Raw genomic sequence first — 22,209 nt, 5'->3', positions numbered from 1 at the left:
TTTGCAACCCAAAATTAATTGTAGTTGCTGTATCTTTGAGACAGAGTCTCGCTCCGTCGCCCAGTGCAGTGGCGAGATCTCCGCTCACTGCAACCTCTGACTCCCAGGTTCAAGCGATTCTCCAGCCTCAGCCTCTTGAGTAGCTGGGATTACAGGCAGGCCCCACCACGCCCAGCTAATTTTAGTATAGACAGAGTTTCACCATGTTGGCCAGGCTGGTCTCCAACTCCTGAGCTCAAGTGATCTGCCCATCTCAACCTTCCAAAGTGCTGGGATTACAGGCGCGAGCCACCGCACCGGGCCCAGTAGCTAATCTTAAAACAATGATGTGCCTGAAATATTATTTCTTGGAGAACAGAAGCCAGGTTTTATTTTTAATTTAAAAACAATTTATATGCCTTGGTTTTGGCAATGCAATTTTTATGCCTTACAACAATTGATAATAGTTCTAACTATGAAGCTCTTCCATAACATAATATTACTAAACGAAGTTTGTTATTGGTAAATGTGCTGCTGTAGAAACGAAGGGACTCAGGTTGAAATGAAGCCTGATTCCATAATTATATTATGATGTTCTATATTACCAATAGGGAAGTTGTATTAAGGAAGCACTTATTGAATATTGCTCAATTCCAGAGTTTGAGCATATTAAATAGATTAACTTTCACATAAGCACTGTGCTGGCATTGTTCTTCTTCGGCAGATGACAATTGCAGTGCATTAACTTTGCAATTAATTTATTTTAAAATGCAATTGTTTTTTGTTAGCTATGATTAGTAAAAACACAAATGAGAGTTAATGGTCAAAATTCAGGCACTGTTTCTTTTTTTTTTTCGTTTTTTTGAGATGGAGTCTTGCTCTGTTGCCCAGGCTGGAGTGCAGTGGCACGATCTCGGCTCACTGCAACATCAGCCTCCCAGGTTCAAGCGATTCTCCTGCCTCAGCCTCCCGAGTAGCTGGGATTACAGGCACCTGCCACCACGCCCAGTTAATCTTTGTATTTTTAGTAGAGATGGGGTTTCACCATGTTGGCCAGGCTGGTCTCAAACTCCTGTCCTTAAGTGATCCAACTGCCTCAGCCTCCCAAAGTGCTGGGATTACAGGCGTGAGCCACCACACCCGGCCCAGGCATTGCTTTAAAGTAAGATCAGTCCTTTGTGTTTGTCGATTAACCCTGCAGTGTTGTAAACACAGCAGTATCACTGGAGCTTGGTGTTTTGAAGGGAGCAGAAACCAGTGTTAAAGGGCAACGTAAGTTCTAACACACTTGACTTTTAAAAATTTCTTATCGTTAACTTTATGCTCACACTTGCTCAGAAACTAACTTTCCAAGTTAAATCTTTTTTTTCTTTCTTGTGTATATCATCAGATATAATGTAGTTGTAATAAAATGAGAAATGGCTCTAGCTTGTGTTTTTTGCCCTCTGTAATATTTTTAAATATTGACAATATTTGTTTAATATTTCCCAAATAAATGTAAACTCTTGGAGGATTAAAAAATTTTAAAAGGCCAGGTGTGATGCCTCATGCCTATAATCCCAGCACTTTGGGAGGCAGAGGAGGTACAATCACTTGAGCCCAGGAGTTGAAGATCAACCTGGGCAACATAGACAGGCCTCGTCTCTACAAAAAATTAAAAAATCAGGGCCGGGCACAGTGGCTCACGCCTGTAATCCCAGCACTTCGGGAGGCCGAAACGGGCGGATCACGAGGTCAGGAGATCAAGACCGTCCTGACTAACACGGTAAAACCCCGTCTCTACTAAAAACACAAAAAAATTAGCTGGGCTTGGTGGCGGGCGCCTGTATTCCCAGCTGCTCGGGAGGCTGAGGCAGGAGAATGGCGTGAACCTGGGAGGCGGAGCTTGCAGTGAGCTGATATCGCGTCACTGGACTCCAGCATGGACGACAGAGGGAGACTCCATCTCAAAAAAAAAAGAAAAAAAAATCAGCTTGGTGTGGTGGCATGCACCTGTGGTCACAGCTATGTAGGAGGCTGAGGTGGGAGGATCACTTGAGCCCAGGAGATTGAGGCTGCAGTAAGCCATGGTAGCGCTCCTGCACTCCAGCCTGGGCGACAGAGACCCTGTCTCTAAAAAAATAAAAATAAAAAGAAGTATATTTTTTAAAGGAATTACCTCACCCCTACCCCCACCCCCAGGTCTTGAGAAAGCAGAGCTACTTCCTACCTGGAGATGATGCGGAGCTGGTTGCTCATTGTTTGAACCTGCTCCACCACACACAAAAGCTCCTGGGAACATCTTTGATCTATGCAGTTCTTAGCAATGATGCAGACAAGTTTGGCAAAGTCTTGTCCAGAAGTCGCAATTTTTCTAGCAGAGGTAATGAGCTGATCTTTGGTCTATATCAAAGAAATGAGAGTTCGAATATCAAGAAATTGGTGGCAAACCAAAAAGTGTCCAAAATTTGCTTGACACAACTTACTTCAGCTCACGAAATGAACACATTTTAGCTTAAACCGTGATCTCCTGAACCTCCTCCAAAGGCTTCAAATCTTCCTGGGTTAGTAAGAAGTTTACTCTCCTGAAAGCCAGCAGAACAAGGTGGCAGGGGCCCATTTATCTGGGTGGGGCTGCTGAAGAGAAGGAAGTCCAGCCTCCTGGTCATGATCCAGCCCATCCCCACAGAGGCTGTGGCCTCCGCTAGGTCCAGAGTTAGTTTTCAGCAGGCCCAGGGCAGGTATGAGGCTCCTGGGGAGGGCCAGGTGTGGAAAACATAGAGGTTGAAGGGGATAGTGGCTGGAACCAAGGGCCGAAGGACTACAGTCACATGTAGAACTTACCAGCTGGAAACTAATGATTCAGAGACCGTAGCCATTAGCTGATTTGAAATTTTGACCTTTTGGGGACTCACTTTTCTTCACTTTTAAAAGACAGATTTGGACTAAATAAACTTTTCCATTCCTGTTCTTCTCTATTTTTTTTAAGCAACAGAACCCTCTATTCAAATAAAATCCTAAACACAGCCAGGTGCAGTGGCTCATGCCTGTAACCCCAGCACTTTGGGAGGCCAAGGTGGGAGGATGGCTTGAGCCCAGGAGTTTGAGACTAGCCTGGGCAACATAGCGAGACCCCATCTCTACAAAAAAAGAATTAGCTGGGCACAGTGGTGTGCCAGTAGTTCCAGCTACTCAAGAGGCTGTGTTGGGAGGATTACTTGAGCCTAGGCGTTGAGGCTGCAGTGAGCTATGATTGTGTCTCTGCACTCCAGCCTGGGCAACAGAGCAAGACCTTGTCTCTTAAAAAAAAAAAAAAACTTCAACATAATGGTGAATGTTGAGGCAGCTAACGCAAATAAAAGATAGGCTGCTCCAGTAAATATAGAGGCACACCAAAACCTCACCTCCTTGTCTGGGATGAGGGGGAAAGTGGCCCTTCATCAGGCCATAGGAAGTAGACACAGAAGACGAAACCCCAGAAAACATCAGAAGTCCTGCTGTTGTAGGCCCTGGCACCCTGCAGAAAGGATAGACTTCCCCTCCCAAAATCTGGTTCAGGTGTCAGGACTGATGATGCCATATGTGAATCCAGAAGTTATGAAAAGGGTTGTTACTCACGGAGGCTTTCCAGCAGAGCAGGGCAGGCTCCCAACCAGGTCTGACATGGCTTTAGAGAGCAAGGAAAGGAGACTGGCTTGGCTTTTACACTGACTGGCTGGGATGAGGGCTTCCACACATGGGCCAGGGTTATGTGGCTTAAACTTCCCACTGGTGCCAAAGGAGGCAGTGTCTGGGCTTTCTTATTGGCTTGCCCAGATAGGGGGCAGGAGGGGGACAGGAAGGAGTGGGGCTTTCAAGCTGTCAGTCAGCAAGCATGAAAAGTGGCGTCAGGCTATTGCAGCTGCCCTGCTGAGGAGCCTCCCAAATGCCATGAGGAATGGACACTAACTCAGGAAGCAGAACTTCACTTTGCTTGCCCCGTGCTTCTCAGTGATTGGCCTGGTGGGGAACCACTTCTTGGTTCCCTCTCCTGTGTGTGGCATGTGGCCCCAGCTTGTCCAGTCAACAAGAAAGCAACCCTAATAAACTTGGCATTAGCAGAATTTGCAATTCCAATCAGAAGGGAGTGAGTACAGCCATGTCCAGTACCTAATTGTAAGTATTTCCAACACCATGGCAGGCCAGTGAGAGAAACCTCTGCAAATAGGGAAAGCTTTTTTGAAATGCAGGACTCAAGCGGCTGTTCCCAAACTAGCCAGACCTGTACCAGGTCATTTGGCATTGTGCTGCTCCTTCCTTTTTAAAGACTCATGTGGCAATCCCAAACCAAGACCCACCCAAGATACCTAAGGTACCACCAGTTGTTTACGACCTCCTAGGAGAATACGTGGGTCCTCATACCCTTGAGAATTTGTTTTGAATTAGCAAGTGAGTTCTTTGTCTTCTCTTTGGATAAGTCTTGGGTGTGGGTGAGCTCTTTGCGTCTACCAGCTTTCTTCCTGTACTAAATGGGGTTTGGTTGCCTACTTTGAGAAGCACTGGTCTTTAGAATAAGAATGAAAAGGAATACTAAAAGAACAGGAGAGGGAAGGGTGAGAGAGAGCCCCCTTCACCCGGTTTCCTATGGGTATTTTTTATTTATTTATTTATTTATTTATTTATTTATTTATTTATTTTTGAGATGGAGTCTCGCTCTGTCGCCCAGGCTGGAGTGCACTGGTGCGATCTCGGCTCACTGCAAGCTCCACCTCCCGGGTTCACGCCATTCTCCTGCTTCAGCCTCCCGAGTAGCTGGGACTACAGGCGCCCGCCACTACGCCCGGCTAATTGTTTTGTATTTTTAGTAGATACGGGGTTTCACTGTGTTAGCCAGGATGGTCTCGATCTCCTGACCTCGTGATCCGCCCATCTCGGCCTCCCATAGTGCTGGGATTAACAGGCCTGGGCCACCGCGCCAGGCTCCTGTGGGTATTTTATTTTACACACATTACCGCTACAGTCTCCTAACCTGGATAATGACTGCAGGAGTGGCTCTTGCTCACTGCTGGCACACAGGTGTTAAACAGGCTGATTGGCTGTTGTGGGCAGGGGTTGGGAGGAAGACAGGACAAGAAAAGGTCCGTCTTAAGTGTGGTGGGGCTGCTGGGTTTGGCTTTGCAGTCACCTAGTCAGGGGATGCCTTGACACCCACTCTTCTCTCCTAGACACCCCTCTCTGCCAGGGTGAGAAAGTGGGGCCTCATGTGGCCCAGCCATGGATTTTGGAGCCAATAGTACCCAGCAGACCCACACTGGAAGGGGTTTCCTGAATGGCTCTTGGTGACATTCAACTGCTTCCTTTTAGTTTACACACTCAGTAGATGGACTTCTTTCATTTTTTCCATGTTGGTGCATTGATATTAAACAATGCTTAACAAAATTTAATCAAGAAAAGGGATAAAGAGAGTTAGAACAGGCCACATATGATTGAAAGTGGCCCCCAGAAGCCAGTAGGGAGCAGCCCTCTCCTCGCCAGGCTGTGTCGGCCCTGAATAGCTATCCTTGAGGTGCTTGCAGTCCTTGTTTCGTCTATTTCGGGGAATTTAGAAAGATGTCAGGCCGGGCGCCGTGGCTCACGCCTGTAATCCCAGCACTTTGGGGGCTGAGGAGGGCGGATTACGAGGTCAGGAGATCCAGACCATCCTGGCTAACACGGTGAAACCCCGTCTCTACTAAAAATACAAAAAATTAGCCGGGCGTGGTGGCAGGCGCCTGTAGTCCCAGCTACTCAGGAGGCTGAGGCAGAAGAATGGCATGAACCCGGGAGGCGGAGCTTGCAGTGAGCGGAGATTACACCACTGCACTCCAGCCTGGGTGACAGAGCGAGACTCCGTCTCAAAAAAACAAAAACAAAAACAAAAACAAAACAAGATGTCAGTGGCTCCCTTCAGTTCATTCTTTTGGGGTATGAAAGAGACCTTGATTTTACTAAGTTGTAGCTTTTGGGAAATTATCCTCACTGGTGGAATAAGACAAAGCCTTCGTAACTGAGCCCAAAAGAAGAGGGGGAAAGAGACGTGAGGTGAACTTTATGATATGCTCAGAATGAAGACAGTACATAAAATGCTGAGGGCTGAATGGCCCCCCAGTGTGGCCCTTCCATCCTGGGAGCTGCCTAGGGCTACCCCAGCTCTGGAAGGCAGCAGTTGTGAGCCCCATGTCCCACACCATCCCCAGTCCTCCCATCACCACGGATGGCTGAAGCCCAAGTACCAGGACACATTCTCTCCTCCTCAAACTCTGAGCCATCAGGAACACCTCCTTGGCCATCGCTCGAGTGATCCGGGTGATTCTGCTGTCCCCGTCTGTGCTGCCGTCCTCTGGGAGGGGCTGGTTCAGCTCAGTGGGCACTGCTGCTGTGGCTGGGCAGTGCGGGGACAGGGACTGGGGGCTGCTTTGCCGCTGAAAGAAAACAACAGGCTAGAACTCATAAATTCCTGACACTCAGACCTTTAAAATACAGTAGAGAAATCAATGTCCTTTTTATCTTTTTGTTTTAAAGAAAAACTCCAATTTACCAATTCCAGCAGCTCTCAGCAATCTTCTCCAAGTGAGAAGAGGAGATGAAATGATTCCCTATTAATTTAGGCTGCATTCACCCAGAATTTGTATAAACAGAAATCTGGCACACTCAAATCCCAGAAGAGTTAAAATATCACATTTTGTTTTCCTCTGTAAATGTTCAGGCCTTTCATGGGAGAAAGGAGTCTGTAGCCCCTTGAAGAAATTCACGCATCTTTGAATGTTTCAACTTTGGGAGCCCAAACACTTTCATGTCAGTTATTATTCTACATGAAAGGGGATAATTGTTGTGAATAATTGTGATTTTTTTTCCCTGTTAACTTGGTTGTTGTTACTTTTTTTTTATTATTTTGAGACGGAGTCTTGCTCTGTTGCCCAGGCTGGAATGCAGTGACATGATCTCGGCTCACAAAACCTCTGCCTCCCTGGTTCAAGCGATTCTCCTGCCTCAGCCTCCTGAGTAGCTGGGACTACAAGCACGTGACACCACACCCGGTTAATTTTTTGTATTTTTAGTAGAGACAGGGTTTCACCATGTTAGCCAGGATGATCTCGATCTCCTGACCCGAGATCCGCCCACTTCAGCCTCCCAAAGTGCTGGGATTACAGGCATGAGCCACCGTGCCCGGCTGGTTGTTGTTACTTTCTAGTGAGAGAGAAAAAGAGCAGCCTCTGATATCCAGCAGTGGGTTGGGCACTCACAGCGAGGCCAGGTGATTTTCCTACTGAACCTTTAGCGAAGCCTCCCTTAGGCCTTTTCTAGACCCTGGAATCAAGACGAGTTGCTCTGCACTTAGAGGTAAATCCAGTAACAAAGGGTTGTTTCTAACTTCACCCAGTAGACCCTGAGTTCCTCAAGGTCAGGGGCTGTTCCCTTGCTACAAGTGGGGCAGGGAACATGGGCGGAAGGAACCTCCAGGCCCACCTCCATTCCTGCTTCTCCCCAAATTCCCCAAGGTAGCAGACTCATGCCTCAGAAGGGAAAAAAAATGTGGCTGTTATAAAGTGCAAGGTCATGAACATGAACATGACGGTAGACTATCTAAATTGGGAGATAGAAATTCATGGTTCTATTTGCTCTGAGGCTATAAACATAGCAAATATTTCACCAAGAAAGGAATGGAAATCAAAGGACACCTGTGCCAGCCCTGTGGTGAGACCTGCTGGGTGCATGTGTCCCTCACCCACACCTTGTTAGTCACCATGTCCTTGTCATCCTCCGTCACAGTTGAGCACCTGGGGAAAGCACTGTGGCTAATGATCGTGGAATCAGAAAACTCATCATCCGTGGACAGGTTGGGGTGCTGTGGTTGGATAAAGTTGGTTTTTCCCCACCCAAGCTCATGTTGAAATTGAATCCCCAATGTGGCAATGTTGGAAGGTGGGGCTGGTGAGAGGTGTTTGGATCTTGGGGTGGATCCTTCATCAATGGATTAACGCCCTCCCTGGGAGGCGAGAGAGTTGTTGCTCCATTAATTGTCTCCAGATCTGGTTGTTTTAAAAGAGTCTGGCACCTCTCTCCACCCCCTTCCTGTCTCACTGGTACTCACTGGCTCCATTTCTGCTTTCCACATAAGTTGAAGCAGCCTGAGGCCCTCGCCAGGTGCAGATGCCCAGTCTTAAACTTTCTAGCTACCAGAATCATGAGCCAAATAAGCCTCTTTTCATTATTAGCTACAGAGTCTCAGGTATTCTGTTATAGCAACACTCAATCGACCAAGACATGGACGGATCGTACACTTTGGCTGTAGCTACAGAGGTCAGATGGGTGTTTAAGTGGGCAGCTGTCATGTGACAGATGAAAGAACATATGTGTGTCTGGCACCAGGACATTGCAGAGGATAGGCTCTAAGTAACATGACCTGGCATGTGGGTGCACCACCTGGACACTTGGCCCCAAGCGTGGTCCAGGGGCAAGAAGAGGCAACGGCTGCCAAGTGTCCTGATTTCTCACACTTCACTCAGAAGTTGTCCAAATGCTGAGAGTGGCAACCAGTCAGGTGCATAGTTGGAGCTGGGTGAAGAGCATCCACAGAGGAGGCCTACCTGCAGGCTGCCTCCCTCTCCAACCACACAGTATCCACTTCCACATCAGGAGTAAATCTAAATCTCAAAAGCACTGGGAGAACCTCTGGGTTCAAGCTCATCTCAGAGCTGTAATTGCCTGGGAAGTTCTTCCCATCCTCATTTGCAATTGCAATCGCATACTTCTTTGAAGCTCAACTTAACACTGCCCTCCTTTTAGGAGACATCTAGAAAATCTGCCCATGCCTCCTATGATCATTTTTACCCCAATTTTGAACCTCTTCTGCTCTTCTAGACTGTCTTCAGCATCCTAGCCAGCATTCAAAATATCTTACTGTGCACCAGCAATATGTCAGTTACTGTGCTTGGCAGGAAGGACCTAAAGAAGGAGTAAGAAGGAATCTGTAAAGTTCAGTCGCTGATAGTTTAGCCTTTCTGAGCTAGCACATATTGAGAGGTCACCTGGCTTTGCTATTGTTTTTGGGTTGGCTTCTTCAATTAAGTCATACCTACCATCTGACAACTTTGCAATGTACTCTACTGCTTTGTTGGCCTTGTTTTAGATAGAATGGGATGTCCCCTGAATGCTGAGAGGGGTGAGCTGAAGCCTCTTCTGGGGTGGGACTAATTACACTGAGGGTCAGAAAGCCACCCAGATGGGGACCAGGTGTAGGTGAAGAGAAGAGAAGGGGAGAGAAAGCTGACACTAAGACTCAACTGCAATGACCAAAGACCAAGAAGGGAGAAAATGGCAAATGTGATTTGGAGGTCCTTGATCCAAGGGTTAGGAAACTAGGAAATATTCTTTTCAACCCATATTTAACTGTCAGCAACCTCTTAAGGTCCAAATCTAGAAATGTCCTTAGGGTCTTCAATAATGAAAGAGACCTAGGACCGTCTATTGGAAACCCTCTTAACTGGAATAAAGAATTCCCAGATGGTGACTTACAAGTGCCCAGAAGATGCATAAACCCCTTCCCAAACCCATGAGCTCCCTCAGCAGGTTCTGATGGCTGTGTGAGGTACTGTTTCGGGCTGAATGGAGGGTGTACCTCTGCACCGCAGAAGCCCCAGAGAATGGGAGAGTGGGTCAGACACACGTCATGGATGGCGATTCTCCCACACACCTGACGGTAAGCCCTCCAGGCAGAGTCCTTTTTCCTGTGGTTTTTCACACTAGAACTGTGTGTGTACAAGGACAGTGCTTCCCTGGGGTAGAAACCTTGGAATCGTGAGGCTTTGCTCTTCATCCAGAAGAAACCTCCAACAGGAGAGATGATGTCCATTCATGGACAGGCATGGTAATGGGGGCTGCTGAGTTTGCTGTTCTCTCCCGATTCTGGATGGCCAGCGTCACCCTGCCTTGCACCTATAAGAGATGCTCCCTCAGCAGATGTTGATGAGAAGGGGAATGTATCAGGTGAACTGACAGAAACATATGTTAAGTCAGTGAATCCAGTGGCTTTAAGTATGTTTCAGGAAGACCTTATGGAAAAACCAATAAGAAAAGGAGGAGCCTGCACGACACTTGAATTCATGAGACCAGGAGATATGGAGTGAGGCAAGCCTAGAAGATAGAGTCTGGGCACAGAAGAGTCAGGCTGCAGGGAAAAAGGGAACTGTGCGTGCTCTCCTCCCTGCTCCTTTGGGAATAAGGTCCCTTCACATGGTAATGACATCATATTGAGGCAAGTGAAGTGCAGCGGGGCAGAGAAACACATGGTCTGGTTGGTTTCATCTCAGGAGAAGACCCAGGGAATGGTTTGAGGGGGTCTGTGCAGCTAGGCATAAGGTTATAACGGGGATAGCTCAGATTGTGCATCACATGCTGGGCTGAGCATTTCTGCTTGGAAACTTCTCAGGCACTGCCAACCTATGGTAACTCCCACTGACTTTGGTCACGGGCAAAAATAAGTAAATCAAATGTTTGGGACCCAGGATGCCTAAGTATCCTGTCTGTTACCCTGGAAAGAAATGAATGTGTGTGAATGGTGTTCAGTAGATCCAATATCCTTCCAATAAATCCTTCTTGCCTGTGCTGATTCAAGTTGGATTCAAACAACAGAACCCGGACTGAGGAGGGAGGTAGCATCCGCAGCTCCATCCAGAGGAGGAGTGCTGTCCGTCACAGCAAAGGAATCACTTCCAGGTAGAGTCATCAGGAAAAACTTCACGGAAGACAGTAATAATTACAGCCATCATTTATACTTACTATATGCTAGGCAAGTGCAAATATTTTGCATGCTTTCATTAATTTTTCATCAGGAAATTATCAAAGTTCCCATTTTCTAGAAAAAAAATGTTGAAGCCCCAAATGACTACAACGCTTCTCTGAGATCTCAGAACAAGGAAATGGTAGACGCAGGCACAGCCCAGCCCAGGCAGTCTCCTTCCCAAGTCTGGGCTCCTAAAGTCTGCATGTGCTGCCTGTCTGGTGTGAATCGCACACATGGACACCAAGACGGCTTTTTCTGGAACTTGCCAGGGTCCTTGGTTAATAGAAAGAGAACTGAGATGGGTGTGAAGAAAAGATGCTGAGTACCCTACCATGCTCAGGTCCACTGTGGTTGTCCCAGGGACACCTGGCTCAGCAATACAGGTCCTCACTGAGCTCCCTAGGGGAGTTCCGGGGACAGCACTCTGAGAATCCACAATGCCCATTGCAGAGGCTCCAGCTGCATCCTCCTTGCAGAAGAACTGGGGCTGGATAGAATCCTGTTCTGAGGCCCTTGCTGGCTCCTCCCAAGGTTTCAAGCACTGGGCCAGATGTCTCCAGGCCTTGGTGTGACCACCTTTCCAGGCCTGCAGCTGGGCCACAGCATGGTGGGCCTTGGCTGCCCACTCCCATCGAAGCCAGCCTAGGATGTGCATTCCCCACTCCTCTGGGTACTCTCGGAGCACAGGGATCCTCTGGGCCACCTCCTTGGTGAGGGTGAGAATGCTCTCCAGAGCCATAAGGAGGTCTTCCTGGCAGGGCCTGTACTCTTGACCTTCTACCACAATTCCTTGTACAGCTTGGATACCAGACACCATTCTTTCCAGGGAGCTTTCTGGTGTAGTCTGGGGGTCCTTGCAGACAGAGGGCCTTGGGCAGATAACATCTTGGAAGGCACATTCATAGTCTGCGTTGATGGTGCTGAGGTGGCCAGTCAAGGCCTTGGCTTGAAGGGTGAGCTCCAAACAGAGAAGTTCAAAGCGCGTGGACAGGCTGGGAGATGGTTTGGGGGAGGAGGCCAGGATCTGTGCCACATCCAGCAGAGCATCTGTGAGTACATGAACTTCCCTGCACAGAAAGGACACCTCACCCTTTTCCTGCTCATCCCCACACAGTAGGCTGGACAGCCTGGCTGCCTCTTGTAGCCTCTGAGACACATCTGCTGCATGATCCAACCCTTCCTGCAATCCCTGCTGGTTCTTCATTGCCAGCCGCAGGGGCAGTAGGAACAGGCCTTTTCTCCCACTGAGCTGCTCCATGTACTGGAGCAGGTCTTGGACAGCCACTGACCATAGAAGACACCCATCCTCAACGCTTTCTTCCCACGACTTGGGGGCTTGGAGACCATCAAAGGCCAAAACCTTTTCCAACAACTGTTTAGCATGGGTCTCTGTCTCCTTCAATCTGCCTTGCATTTGTAAAAGCACTTCCAGATGCCGAGTTGAATCAAGGTTGTTTTTATCCAAATCCATGGGACCATTTTTAGCTGCTAGTTGAACCACTGAGGCTAAATTCCGATGAAGCTCCAGGAACACTGCTGTACTCTCTGGCAGATCAGCTGTTGGGTTGTGGCAAAACAGCTGTTGACACAGAGGGTACCAGTCACCAGCCATGGCTGCCAAACCCTGCCTGGTTTCCCTGGTCCTGCCAGACAGCCGGAGAGCCACTTCCAGAAGCCTATCAGTTCTAGCAGCTGTGCAATGTGCTATCTCTTTTGTTAGGTCAATAATAGGAGGTGCCAGTGTTGAGATACCCTGGAGTCCCATCATCCTCTCTGGCCCCAGTGGCCCCTCTCCAGCCAGGGCCCCTTGGGCTGCACCCACAGCTGCATCATGCTCCAGCAGGTTGGTGCAAGCTGAGGCCACTGCCTGGTGGTCACGGCTCTCTACAGCAAGGATGAGTTTGCTGATGGCAGGGGGTGGAGAGCCCCTCCTGTTTGGACAGGTGTCAGGAATCAAAGGGTGGGAAGAATGGTCCATTGGTGGATAGGAGGTGCCTAGGTCATTTTCCCCTAACCTAGGCACTCTCTGATATTTCAGTTCAGGTGCTGCAGAGCTCTGGAGGCTGGGGAGAATGAAATAAGGCTGTCTCTTAGCAATGTCAAACCTGTGGACTTGGTCCCGAAGGGGGCTGAGGATATCTGGGTGCTTAGTCCCATCCAGCCCCTCTTTGAGGCTCTGAGCTGAATAGATCAGATGTTTTGCCACGGTTAAAAATGCATCAGTGTCCGGAGAGCCATATTCATGTGAACAGCGCTCAGCAGCTGCACCCAAGACCAATGAAGATTGCTCCAGCTGCTGGATCAAGACTCTCAGGCCATTCCGGAAAATGGGATCTCGTTCCCGGCCCACATACCTGCTCATTACCTGCACTATGTGTGTGGCCCGGCCCTGTAGATATGCCACACATCGGGAAAACTCACTGGAATCCCCACTCTCCAAAGCCCATGTAAAGAAGTCCAAGTGCTTGGTCATTTCCTGAATGGACACACTCAGGAACTCAGGAATATTGAGAACATCATCAAAACATGCCAACAGGCGTTCGGATTCCCTGGCCCAGGCCCGAAGCAGGGCCTGCAGGGTGGCAGGGTTCCAGTCCCGGCCAGACCCTTGGCGGCTTCCTGAGAAAAGCTGTTGCACTCTCACCACGAGCCCCCAAATGCCTGCCATGGCGGCCTCCATGTCTCTGCCAATTTCTTGTCGAGGGCAGCAAACCAATGCCAAGTGAGCCACTCTGAGCATCTGCTTGGCCCTGTCATGGAAAGTAGCAAGAAAAAGCTGGAGGCTCTTCCGCAAGGCTTCGCCAACGTAAGGGGAGCTGCCTGCGGGAGTCGCCACCGCCGCCTGGACCAGCCTTAGGAGAGGACTTTGCATGTCCGTGAAGGTGTCCAGGATCTGGCGGAGTAGCCCAGTGCGGAACCCCTGGGAGAGGGCCTCCGTCGCGACCCGCAGCGCCGCGCGCTCTTGTCCTGGCTCCGGCCTTCCCCGGCCTCTCCCCGGAGGTCCGCCAATCCCCGTGAGGCGCCTGGCGCCAGCGCTTCGCAACTGCAGCAGCCGGCCGCAGCGGGCCACCAGGTGCAGCCTCTCGGGCGGCGCAGAGCAGGCGGCCAGGCGCATGCAGTGCCAGACCACGGCGGCCAGCGGCGGGTCCAGCAGGCCGAGGTGCAGGGGCTCGGGCTCGGGCGCCACCAGCAGCTCGTGCAATTGCCTCAGGCGCCTGGCGAGCGCGCCGTTCCACGTGCGGGCCGCAGACGCCGTGGCGCCAGGGTCCAGCCGCACCAGGAGCTCGCCGAGGGCCTTCCTGGCCAGAGCGCAAACCCGGCGCCGGGAGGCGGCCAGCTGCTGATCGCGCGGATGCCGGAGGTGGCCGCGGGCGGCCGCGATCAGTGCGGGGACGCAGCCCCGAAGCAGGCGGCCCGCGCGGCCCAGGCGTTCCTCTGGCCTGTGCGCCGCCAGTTCCCCCAGACGCAGCAGCGCCGCGGCCAGGTCGGCGAAGGGGCCGCGCAGCGAGGCTGCGTCTCCCGCCGCTTCCAGCGCGTCCAGGCAGGTCAGGCACCAACCGGCCGCCCGCACCATCTTCCTCGCCATCGCCGCGTCTTCAAGGAGCAGGACCTGTTCGGGCAAGGAGAGGCAGAGAGGTTCGAAGGTGCTTGCCGGTTCCTGAGCCACGGGGAGAGCAATGGCAGCTGCTCCCTCCTTGGTTTTACAAATATTTTGTCCCCTTCACCTCCCAAGACTAAAGAGTGTAGAATCTCAGGGAAAAAAGTCGCTTAGGAGTGGTGTTTATAAGAAAACGTTTGCTTTTACGAAAATTTAAGGCCTCCTGCGTTTGAACTACATTTACTGTGGGGTCCAAGCTGGGTTTGGAGTGCAGGTCCTTAGGTAGGGGTGGAGCAGTGGACGGAATACGTGGTATCACGCACGCAACAAAAGCTGTTTCGGGAGAACTTACTATTTGGATGAGGATGGTGGGAGCTGGAGGGGTGGCCTGTCCAGGCAGTGCCTGTGAGAAATCTTTCCTAGCCTGACCCTGCCATTCTCAGACAGCTCTATCTACCCCCTCTAACAGAGCTGGTACCAAGCACTTCCAAGAGCCTGCCCTTCCCGCCTATCCTCCACTCATCAGCAGGTACCCCAAACCCTTCTGCGCTCTCTACTCCCTATCTCTTACCTTCCTTTAATAAAGACCTGTTAAGTTACAAATACCTATGCATAACCCACATTACTAAAGTTTTAAAGATGAACAATAATATTTGCTAATATTCAAGGCGTATGGATTCTAATGGGAACAACGTTGTGCGGTAATGATGGAATGTCAGGATGGAGAAGGGGGAGTATTTGAAGGCTGAGGCATCATCCTGGCCTCCTGAGATCCTTCCAGCTATGCCAGTGCAGCAGAGCCTTCACTTTGGAGCCAGGTTTGCCAAATAGGCTGAGAGTTACAGAGGTTTCTGTAGCCTCTCCCCATAGCTCCTGGACAAAAGCAAGATGGAAAATGACCCCTCTGATGAAATCTTTTTATTAGAAGTTGGTGGCTAAGTGTGGGGGGTAAGGGGGTTGCACAGTGGATTGAAGATCATAGACCCTAACTCAGTGTGTCCACCCAGTTTTCTAAGGCAGGTTCTGCATTTAGCATTTATTAAATTGGTGATTAACTCTGTGCATGTGGTCCTGGCAGAAACTTGGGCAGGTTTCTCTCTCTGGGGCAGGCGTCTGCTACTGAGGACAGCAATGAGCTTTCTGTCAAGACTGGCCAGCCAGCCAGCTCTGACACCAGCCTCACCTTTGTGGTGTTCACCAGGATCTGCTGAGCTGTGGTCACTAGCTCCTCCCGGTGGCGCTGACATTCTGGCTGAAGATGGAGTCTCTGAGCCACCAGTGTGATGTTCCTTCCAAACACGGTCAGAGACTGGGCAGCAGCCTCCACTTCCTCCCTGAGCCACTCCTCCTCAGAGTCTCCGGCAAGCCTGGACAGACACATTACATTTGTAACAGGTTACAAAAGAGAAACATACCTATAGGAAATTATGATACACAGAAATTACAGAGCACAAAGTCGCCATTACAATGGAACTGGAGGCTTGGTCATGGAATCCTCTCCAAGATGCAGTGTTGAGAAAACACATACCGTACTGTACCGTACCGTACTGTACCATACCCAAATTACAGAATAGCATGTATGTATGGCAAGATGCTGTTTGTTTTCAGTTGTATACAGGTGGACATAGAGAAGTCTTTCTAGAAGGATAATCCTCAAACTATGGTTATATCTTGGCATTTTAAAATCTGCTTTGTTTCTATTTTAATTACTCTAATTTTCTCTGCAATGAACATGAATAATTACTACAAAAAACAATAAATCTATTTTTAAAGAAAGAAAACAGTATCTAGAATCTCATTTTAATCCATGCTATCAAGAGGTGAGGTTTTATGTAACAAAAATCAGTTTCCATGAATGAACACAGATGTCCACAGCAACTGTTTTGTTCATGTGATCTCAAACATTTCTCTTTCAATAGTAACCCCTCACCCCACAAAATACATTAATACATAAAAGTCCCACTCCCTCCAGCTCCCACCCTTTTAATAGTTATTCTTTAGAAATGGGGCAGAGCTGTGTGCCCTTGGAATTGTAGGCTACGAGGACATGGGAGTGCCAGGGGGAGTGACTGTTGAGACACTCCTCCCAGCTTCAGGTCCCTTACAGAGTGGCAATAAATTTCAATGCCCCACATCCCTTCCTGCCCCAAACATCCCAGCCACCTACACATGAAATATCCCCTGAATTTACAGTGCAGAGAATCATACTACTAGCCCCAAATAACCCAGCACAGTGAAATGTGGAGACATTGGGGGACCAGGGGGAGGGCAGAGAACGCATGCCAGCTGTCTCCTTCCCTTCCTTTACTTTTGATTCCTGGGAGATAATTTGTCCATCAGCTCCCATTGACATGCAGGTCCCTCAGCCCATAAATATGGCTTTGTGCCACTTCCTGACAGCTGCTCAGTTGCGAAGCTGAGGCCCTCACCTGGCCAGCCTAGTTTTCTGGGTTTTCTCATTTCTGAATGTTAAAATGGAAGGGAGGAAAACAAAGCCATAGAGAATCAGAGGTGCACACGTGAGAGACACATGGGTCCACCTCTAAGGCAATGCAATGGCTGTGTCCTAATATGACTTGAGTACAAGCTACATCATGTGGAGAAAGTCAATAGAAACTCTTCAATAAAACTTCCCCACTCTACTCACTCTTCCTTCAGCCCTTCAAAATATGTTTCTGTCCTTTTTTCTCCCCTCACTTCCACCCCTGCTTTTAAGTTTGGCTGAGATAATTGAATGTTCTTCATCTGAGGCTGCAATTAGAATCTCCCTTAGCTTTGCAGCTTAGAGACTAAGAAATTTGACTCTTAACAGCCAGGATACCATACTATTATCCTGTCTCTTCACCTTCTCTTATCTGGAGTTTCTGCTCTCTGTGATTTAGGTAGAGTTGTTTCTGGATGTTTTTCTCAGTTGGGGAGATGCATTCACTATGTCCTTGCAGATCTGCATGCTTATCCTTCCCACTGTCTGCTTAATGATGAGCTCTCTGGGTAGAACATTCTGAGTTGCAGGCCCTTCCACTCACAGCCTGGAGACTTAATTCCCACATCTTCAGGCTTCCAGAGCTGCAAAGGAGAAACCTGGGGCTAGTCTAAGTGATTTCCGTCCATAAATAAGTTTTCTTTTGTCTGAAAGCACTAGGATTTCAGGAATCTTATCAATGTGTCTCACCCAGCACCCAGGTACAGTTATAATCTACACATTTGGGTCACAAATTGGCTCAAAGAAATTTTCTTCTACCATTTGTTTCATTATTGCCTCTCCCGAATCTCTTCATTTTTCTCCTTCTAGAAGCTCCATGATTTGCAAGTTGAGTGTCCTGGATTTATCCTCCAATTCAACTATTTTTGTCATGCATAATTTCTGCTTTTACTTTCTGGTTTGCACGATATTGTTGGCTTCATCTTTCAGACCACTGATTTGAGATATAACAGTGAATGTTCTCAAACTTCTGCTTCAAACCATGAAGGTATTAGACCAACTTTTCCACTAAGAACACCTGTGGAAGATGGAGAAAATATTTTTAGGCCAGGAACAGTGGCTCATGTCTGTAATCCCAGCACTTTGGGAGGAAAAGGTGGGAGGGTTGCTTGAGGCCAGGAGGTTAATGCTGCAGTAAGCCATGATCATGCCACTGCACTCCAGCCTGGGCAACAGTGCGAGACCTTGTCTATAAAAAACAACAACAAAAAAACCCCAACAATTTTAAAATGTAAAATAAAACAGTTGTTTTAAGGTCCTGGAGAGCTACCAAGGCTGCCAGCATCCAGCACCTTTTCCTAAGTAACACAGGTCAAGAGGCAGAAAAACCATGCAGACGGCAGCAGCTATGCTGAGACCAGTAGTATCACAGCATTGAGAAAACAAAAATTAGAGTGCAGGTCTCATCAATATGGAAGGAACTTGATAAATACTTTAGGTTTTCAGAAAATCCATCCCTTAGGAGGAGGAACATACTGGAAATAAACATCTCACAAGATTGAAACTAGTCTTGAATTATTTCAAGACTTTAATTAGATAAGGGTGAGCTGTCCCTACTTTAGCTGCCCACCAGAATAAAATAAAATTAATTTTAATTTAATTTATTTCCTTCTCTTCCTAGAAGGAGATAATACTATCTAGAGCTACTGTAATTTTGCATATATACTTCTATGGTCTGAATATCTGTATGTACCCCCCATTCATATGTTAAAATGTTAACCCCCAATGTAATAGTATTAAATAAAAGGGAGGTATGGGAGGTAATTATTCGAAGTAATTAAGTTTTGGGGGCAGAACCTTTATGAATGGGTGTAGTGCCCTTCTGAAAGAAGCCCAAGAGAGACTCCTTGCCTCTTCCCCCATGTGAGGACACAGCTAGAAGATGACATCTATGAACTAGAAAGCAGGACCTCACTAGACACCACATCTGCTGGTGGCTTGATCTTGGACTTCCCAGTCTCCAAAACTGTAAGAAATAAATTTCTGTTATTTATAAGCTATCCAGTTTATGGAGCTTTGTTATAACAGCCAAGACAGACTAAGACACACACTGTACTGTATTCAATTTTTAAAAATTACTCCATATGAAAAGATGAAAGATAAAGGTGGCATCTCATATTGCTGGGATACAGGGTAGTCATTTAGAAAAATATAAAATAGAGATCCAATAAAAGTGAACTCTAAATGGATAAGGGATCTAAAGGTAAGTTCAAAACCACCGAAGAAGAAAACATGAGTTCCTCTTTGATCTTGGTGTAGACTGGAGTTGGAAGTGGAGGGGGAGATGAGTTAAACCACCATCTTTCCCAGGGCTGCTGTGATGCTTATGCCGTGCACTCTACTACCCCAGAGGTACTGTTCACCTAGCCCTGGAGTGAATGGGACCCCTCAGGGGATGTGCAGTGCAGGGGCCTATCAATCGTGTGACCTGTTTTATATATACACATATACATGCATATGCATGTGTATATTTGCATATGGGTAGACATACTTACACAGATATTTCTTTATATGAGTTTTTAAAAAGGAAAATGAGAGACGGGAGAAGGAAAAGGATAGGAAGAGGGAGTGAAAAGGAGAGCAAGAAAAGAAAACTATCTGGAATAAATATACAGTATATGGAAATGTTCACAATGCTTATCTCTAGGTTGTAGGTGTATAGGTAATTCTTTCCTTCCTTCAACTCATTCATATTCATTATATGATATATTTGATGTTCATCATGTATTTGTATGCAAAAGAAAACACATACTATGTTGGCCTGTTCTTGAAAGGTCCTGCCTAAAGCTCCGCCCTACTGCCAAACTCTGGTCCAGGGACTGCTGGTGCGGCAAATTCCTTCTGGCCTCCTGAGAGCTTACGTAGCAGAAGGGAAGGCTCAGACTGCCAGCCAAACACTTAGCACGTTTTGTGCTGATTGACTCCATTTGGACTTCCCTGAGAACTGCTCAAGGAGCTTGTTCTGAAAGTAAGAGGAGCCAGACCAATACGAATTATCTGCAGTACTGCCCTAATAGATGGGCTGGATTGTTTCCCACGGTCATGAGTACAGATAATGCTGTGTATAAATAATTCACCTTGCCAGGAACAGACAATACAACAGAGGCATTTGCACAGAAACAGACAAAAATGATGTTTAGCTTCTCCCAAAATTTAGTGTGCCTTTTTTGTAATAAAATGCATTGTTAGAAAACTTCAAATGTACAAAGTAGTATTAAATTAGTATAAAATCATTCTGCTCTCAAACTCTTAAATAAGTTATTATAAATATTTTGGCAATTTCTTTCCATGATTTTTTTTTACATGGGTCACACCATGTACAGTTTCCCCCATCTTCACCCTAGTTCTATATCTTTTTTTTATGGTAAAATATACGTAAGATAAAGTTTACCATTTTAGGCCAGGCGCGCTGGCTCGCGCCTGCAATCCCAACACTTTGGGAGGCCGAGGCTGGCGGATCACCTCAGGTCAGGAGTTCGAGCTCAGCCTGGCCAACATGGTGAAACCCCATCTCTACTAAAATAAAAAAATTAGCAGGGCGTGGTGGCGGGCACCTGTAATCCCAGCTACTCGGGAGGCTGAGGCAGAGAATTGCTTGAATCAGGGAGGCGGAGGTTGCAGTGAGCCCAGATCACGCCACAGCACTCCAGCCTGGGTGACAGGTGAGACTCCAACTCAAAAAATAAATAAATAAATAAATAAATATAATTAGCTGGGCATGGTGGTGCACACCTGTAATCCCAGCTACTCAGGAAGCAGGAGAATTACTTGAACCTGGGGGGGCAGAGGCTGCAGTGAAACAAGATCACACTACTGCACTCCAGCCTGGGCAAAAAGAGCGAAACTGTCTCAAAAAAAAATACCATTTTAACTATTTTTTAATTGTATCATTCAGTGGCATTAAGTATATTCACATTATTTTGTAACCATCACCACCCTCCATCTCCAGAACTTTTTTCAACATCCCAAACTGAAACTCTGCTCCTGACCCCTGGGGTCTTTGGAAACCACCATTCTATTTTCGTTATGAGTTTGACTACTCTAGGCACCTCATATAAGTGGAATCATGCAGTATTTGTCTTTTGGTGAATGACTTGTTTTACTGAGCATATTGTCCTGAAGGTTCATCCATGTTGGAGCATGCGTCAGTATTTCCTTCATTTTTAAGGCTGGATAATAATCCGTTGTTCGAATACACCACACTTTTGTTCATCCATTCACCCTTCAATGGACATTTGTGTTGTTTCTACCTTTTGGTCATTGTGAATAATGCTGCTACAAACATGGGTGTACAAATATTGGTTCCAGTCCCTACTTCCAATTCTTTCAGATATATACTCAGAAGGGGCATTGTTGTCATATATTAATTCTATTTTTTTGAGAACCCACGTACAGTTTTAAATACTCTTTTTATCTAATTCTCATAACTTTTGAGCATGAATATTTTTCAACAGTATTTTTGTAACTTATTATTTCCTATAATTTCAAACTTATAAAAGGTGAAAGAATTGTACCATATAAAGTAATACAGGGATCCCCAAACCCTGGGCTGTGGACCTGTACCGGTCCGTGGCCTGTTAGGAATCGGGCCACACAGCAAGAGGTAAGTGGCAGGCAAGTGAGCATCACCATCTGAGCTCTGCCTCCTGTCAGATCAGCGGCGGCGTCAGATTATCATAGGAGCTCGAACTCTATTGTGAACTCTACACATGAAGGATCTAGATTGTGCCCTCCTTATGAGAATCTAATGCCTAATTACCCGAGGCGGAACAGTTTCATCCTGAAACCATCCACCCCCTCCCCAACACTCCCCAACACCCATCCATGGAAAAATTATCTTCCATGAAACCAGTCCCCTGTGCCAAAATGGTTGGGACCGCCGCTCCAATATATCCTTTAACTAGATTAACCAATTGTTATGATTTTTCCACATTTGCTTTCTTAACTGTCTCTATGGGGTGTGTGTGTGTGTGTGTGTGTGTGTGTGTGTGTGTGTGTGTGTGTGTGGACAGCCCCAGGGATGATGCCCCTTTATCCCAGAATGATTTAGTGTGGATTCCCTAAATCCACACTAAATACTAGTGAAGGTATTCATTCTCAAAACTACAGAACAATCATCACAATTCTAAAATTAAACATTGAGTTTATGTTTATGTTCCAAGAAACTCATTGTAAGTCAAAATATTGTAAATTGAAAATGCATTTACCAGCCTGGGAAACATAGTGAGACCCTGTCTTTAAAAAAACAAATTAGCGGCCGGGCACGGTGGCTCACGCCTGTAATCCCAGCACTTTGGGAGGCCAAGACGGGCAGATCATGAGGTCAGAAGATTGAGACCATCCTGGCTAACACGGTGAAACCCCGTCTCT

At 47.4% G+C, this 22,209-nt stretch overlaps 1 protein-coding gene across 1 annotated transcript in view; it reads right to left on the bottom strand.

Annotated features, from left to right (window-relative positions):
• LOC129462946 (uncharacterized) overlaps positions 1-22,209 on the bottom strand; it is a 72,401-nt gene that overhangs the window by 4,088 nt on the left and 46,104 nt on the right. The window contains exons 3-6 of the mRNA XM_063617041.1: positions 15,541-15,724; positions 11,091-14,369; positions 6,210-6,398; positions 2,189-2,361 (exon numbers count right to left, since the gene is read on the bottom strand). Of these exons, the coding sequence (XP_063473111.1) occupies positions 2,189-2,361; positions 6,210-6,398; positions 11,091-14,369; positions 15,541-15,724 (3,825 nt within the window). The remainder of the gene's footprint in view (positions 1-2,188; positions 2,362-6,209; positions 6,399-11,090; positions 14,370-15,540; positions 15,725-22,209) is intronic.

The sequence above is a fragment of the Symphalangus syndactylus genome, chromosome 14, assembly GCF_028878055.3.
Source record: "Symphalangus syndactylus isolate Jambi chromosome 14, NHGRI_mSymSyn1-v2.1_pri, whole genome shotgun sequence".
Lineage (NCBI taxonomy): Eukaryota > Metazoa > Chordata > Mammalia > Primates > Hylobatidae > Symphalangus > Symphalangus syndactylus.
Note: the sequence above shows the minus strand (reverse complement) of the source record. Positions and strands in the feature narration are given on the sequence as shown.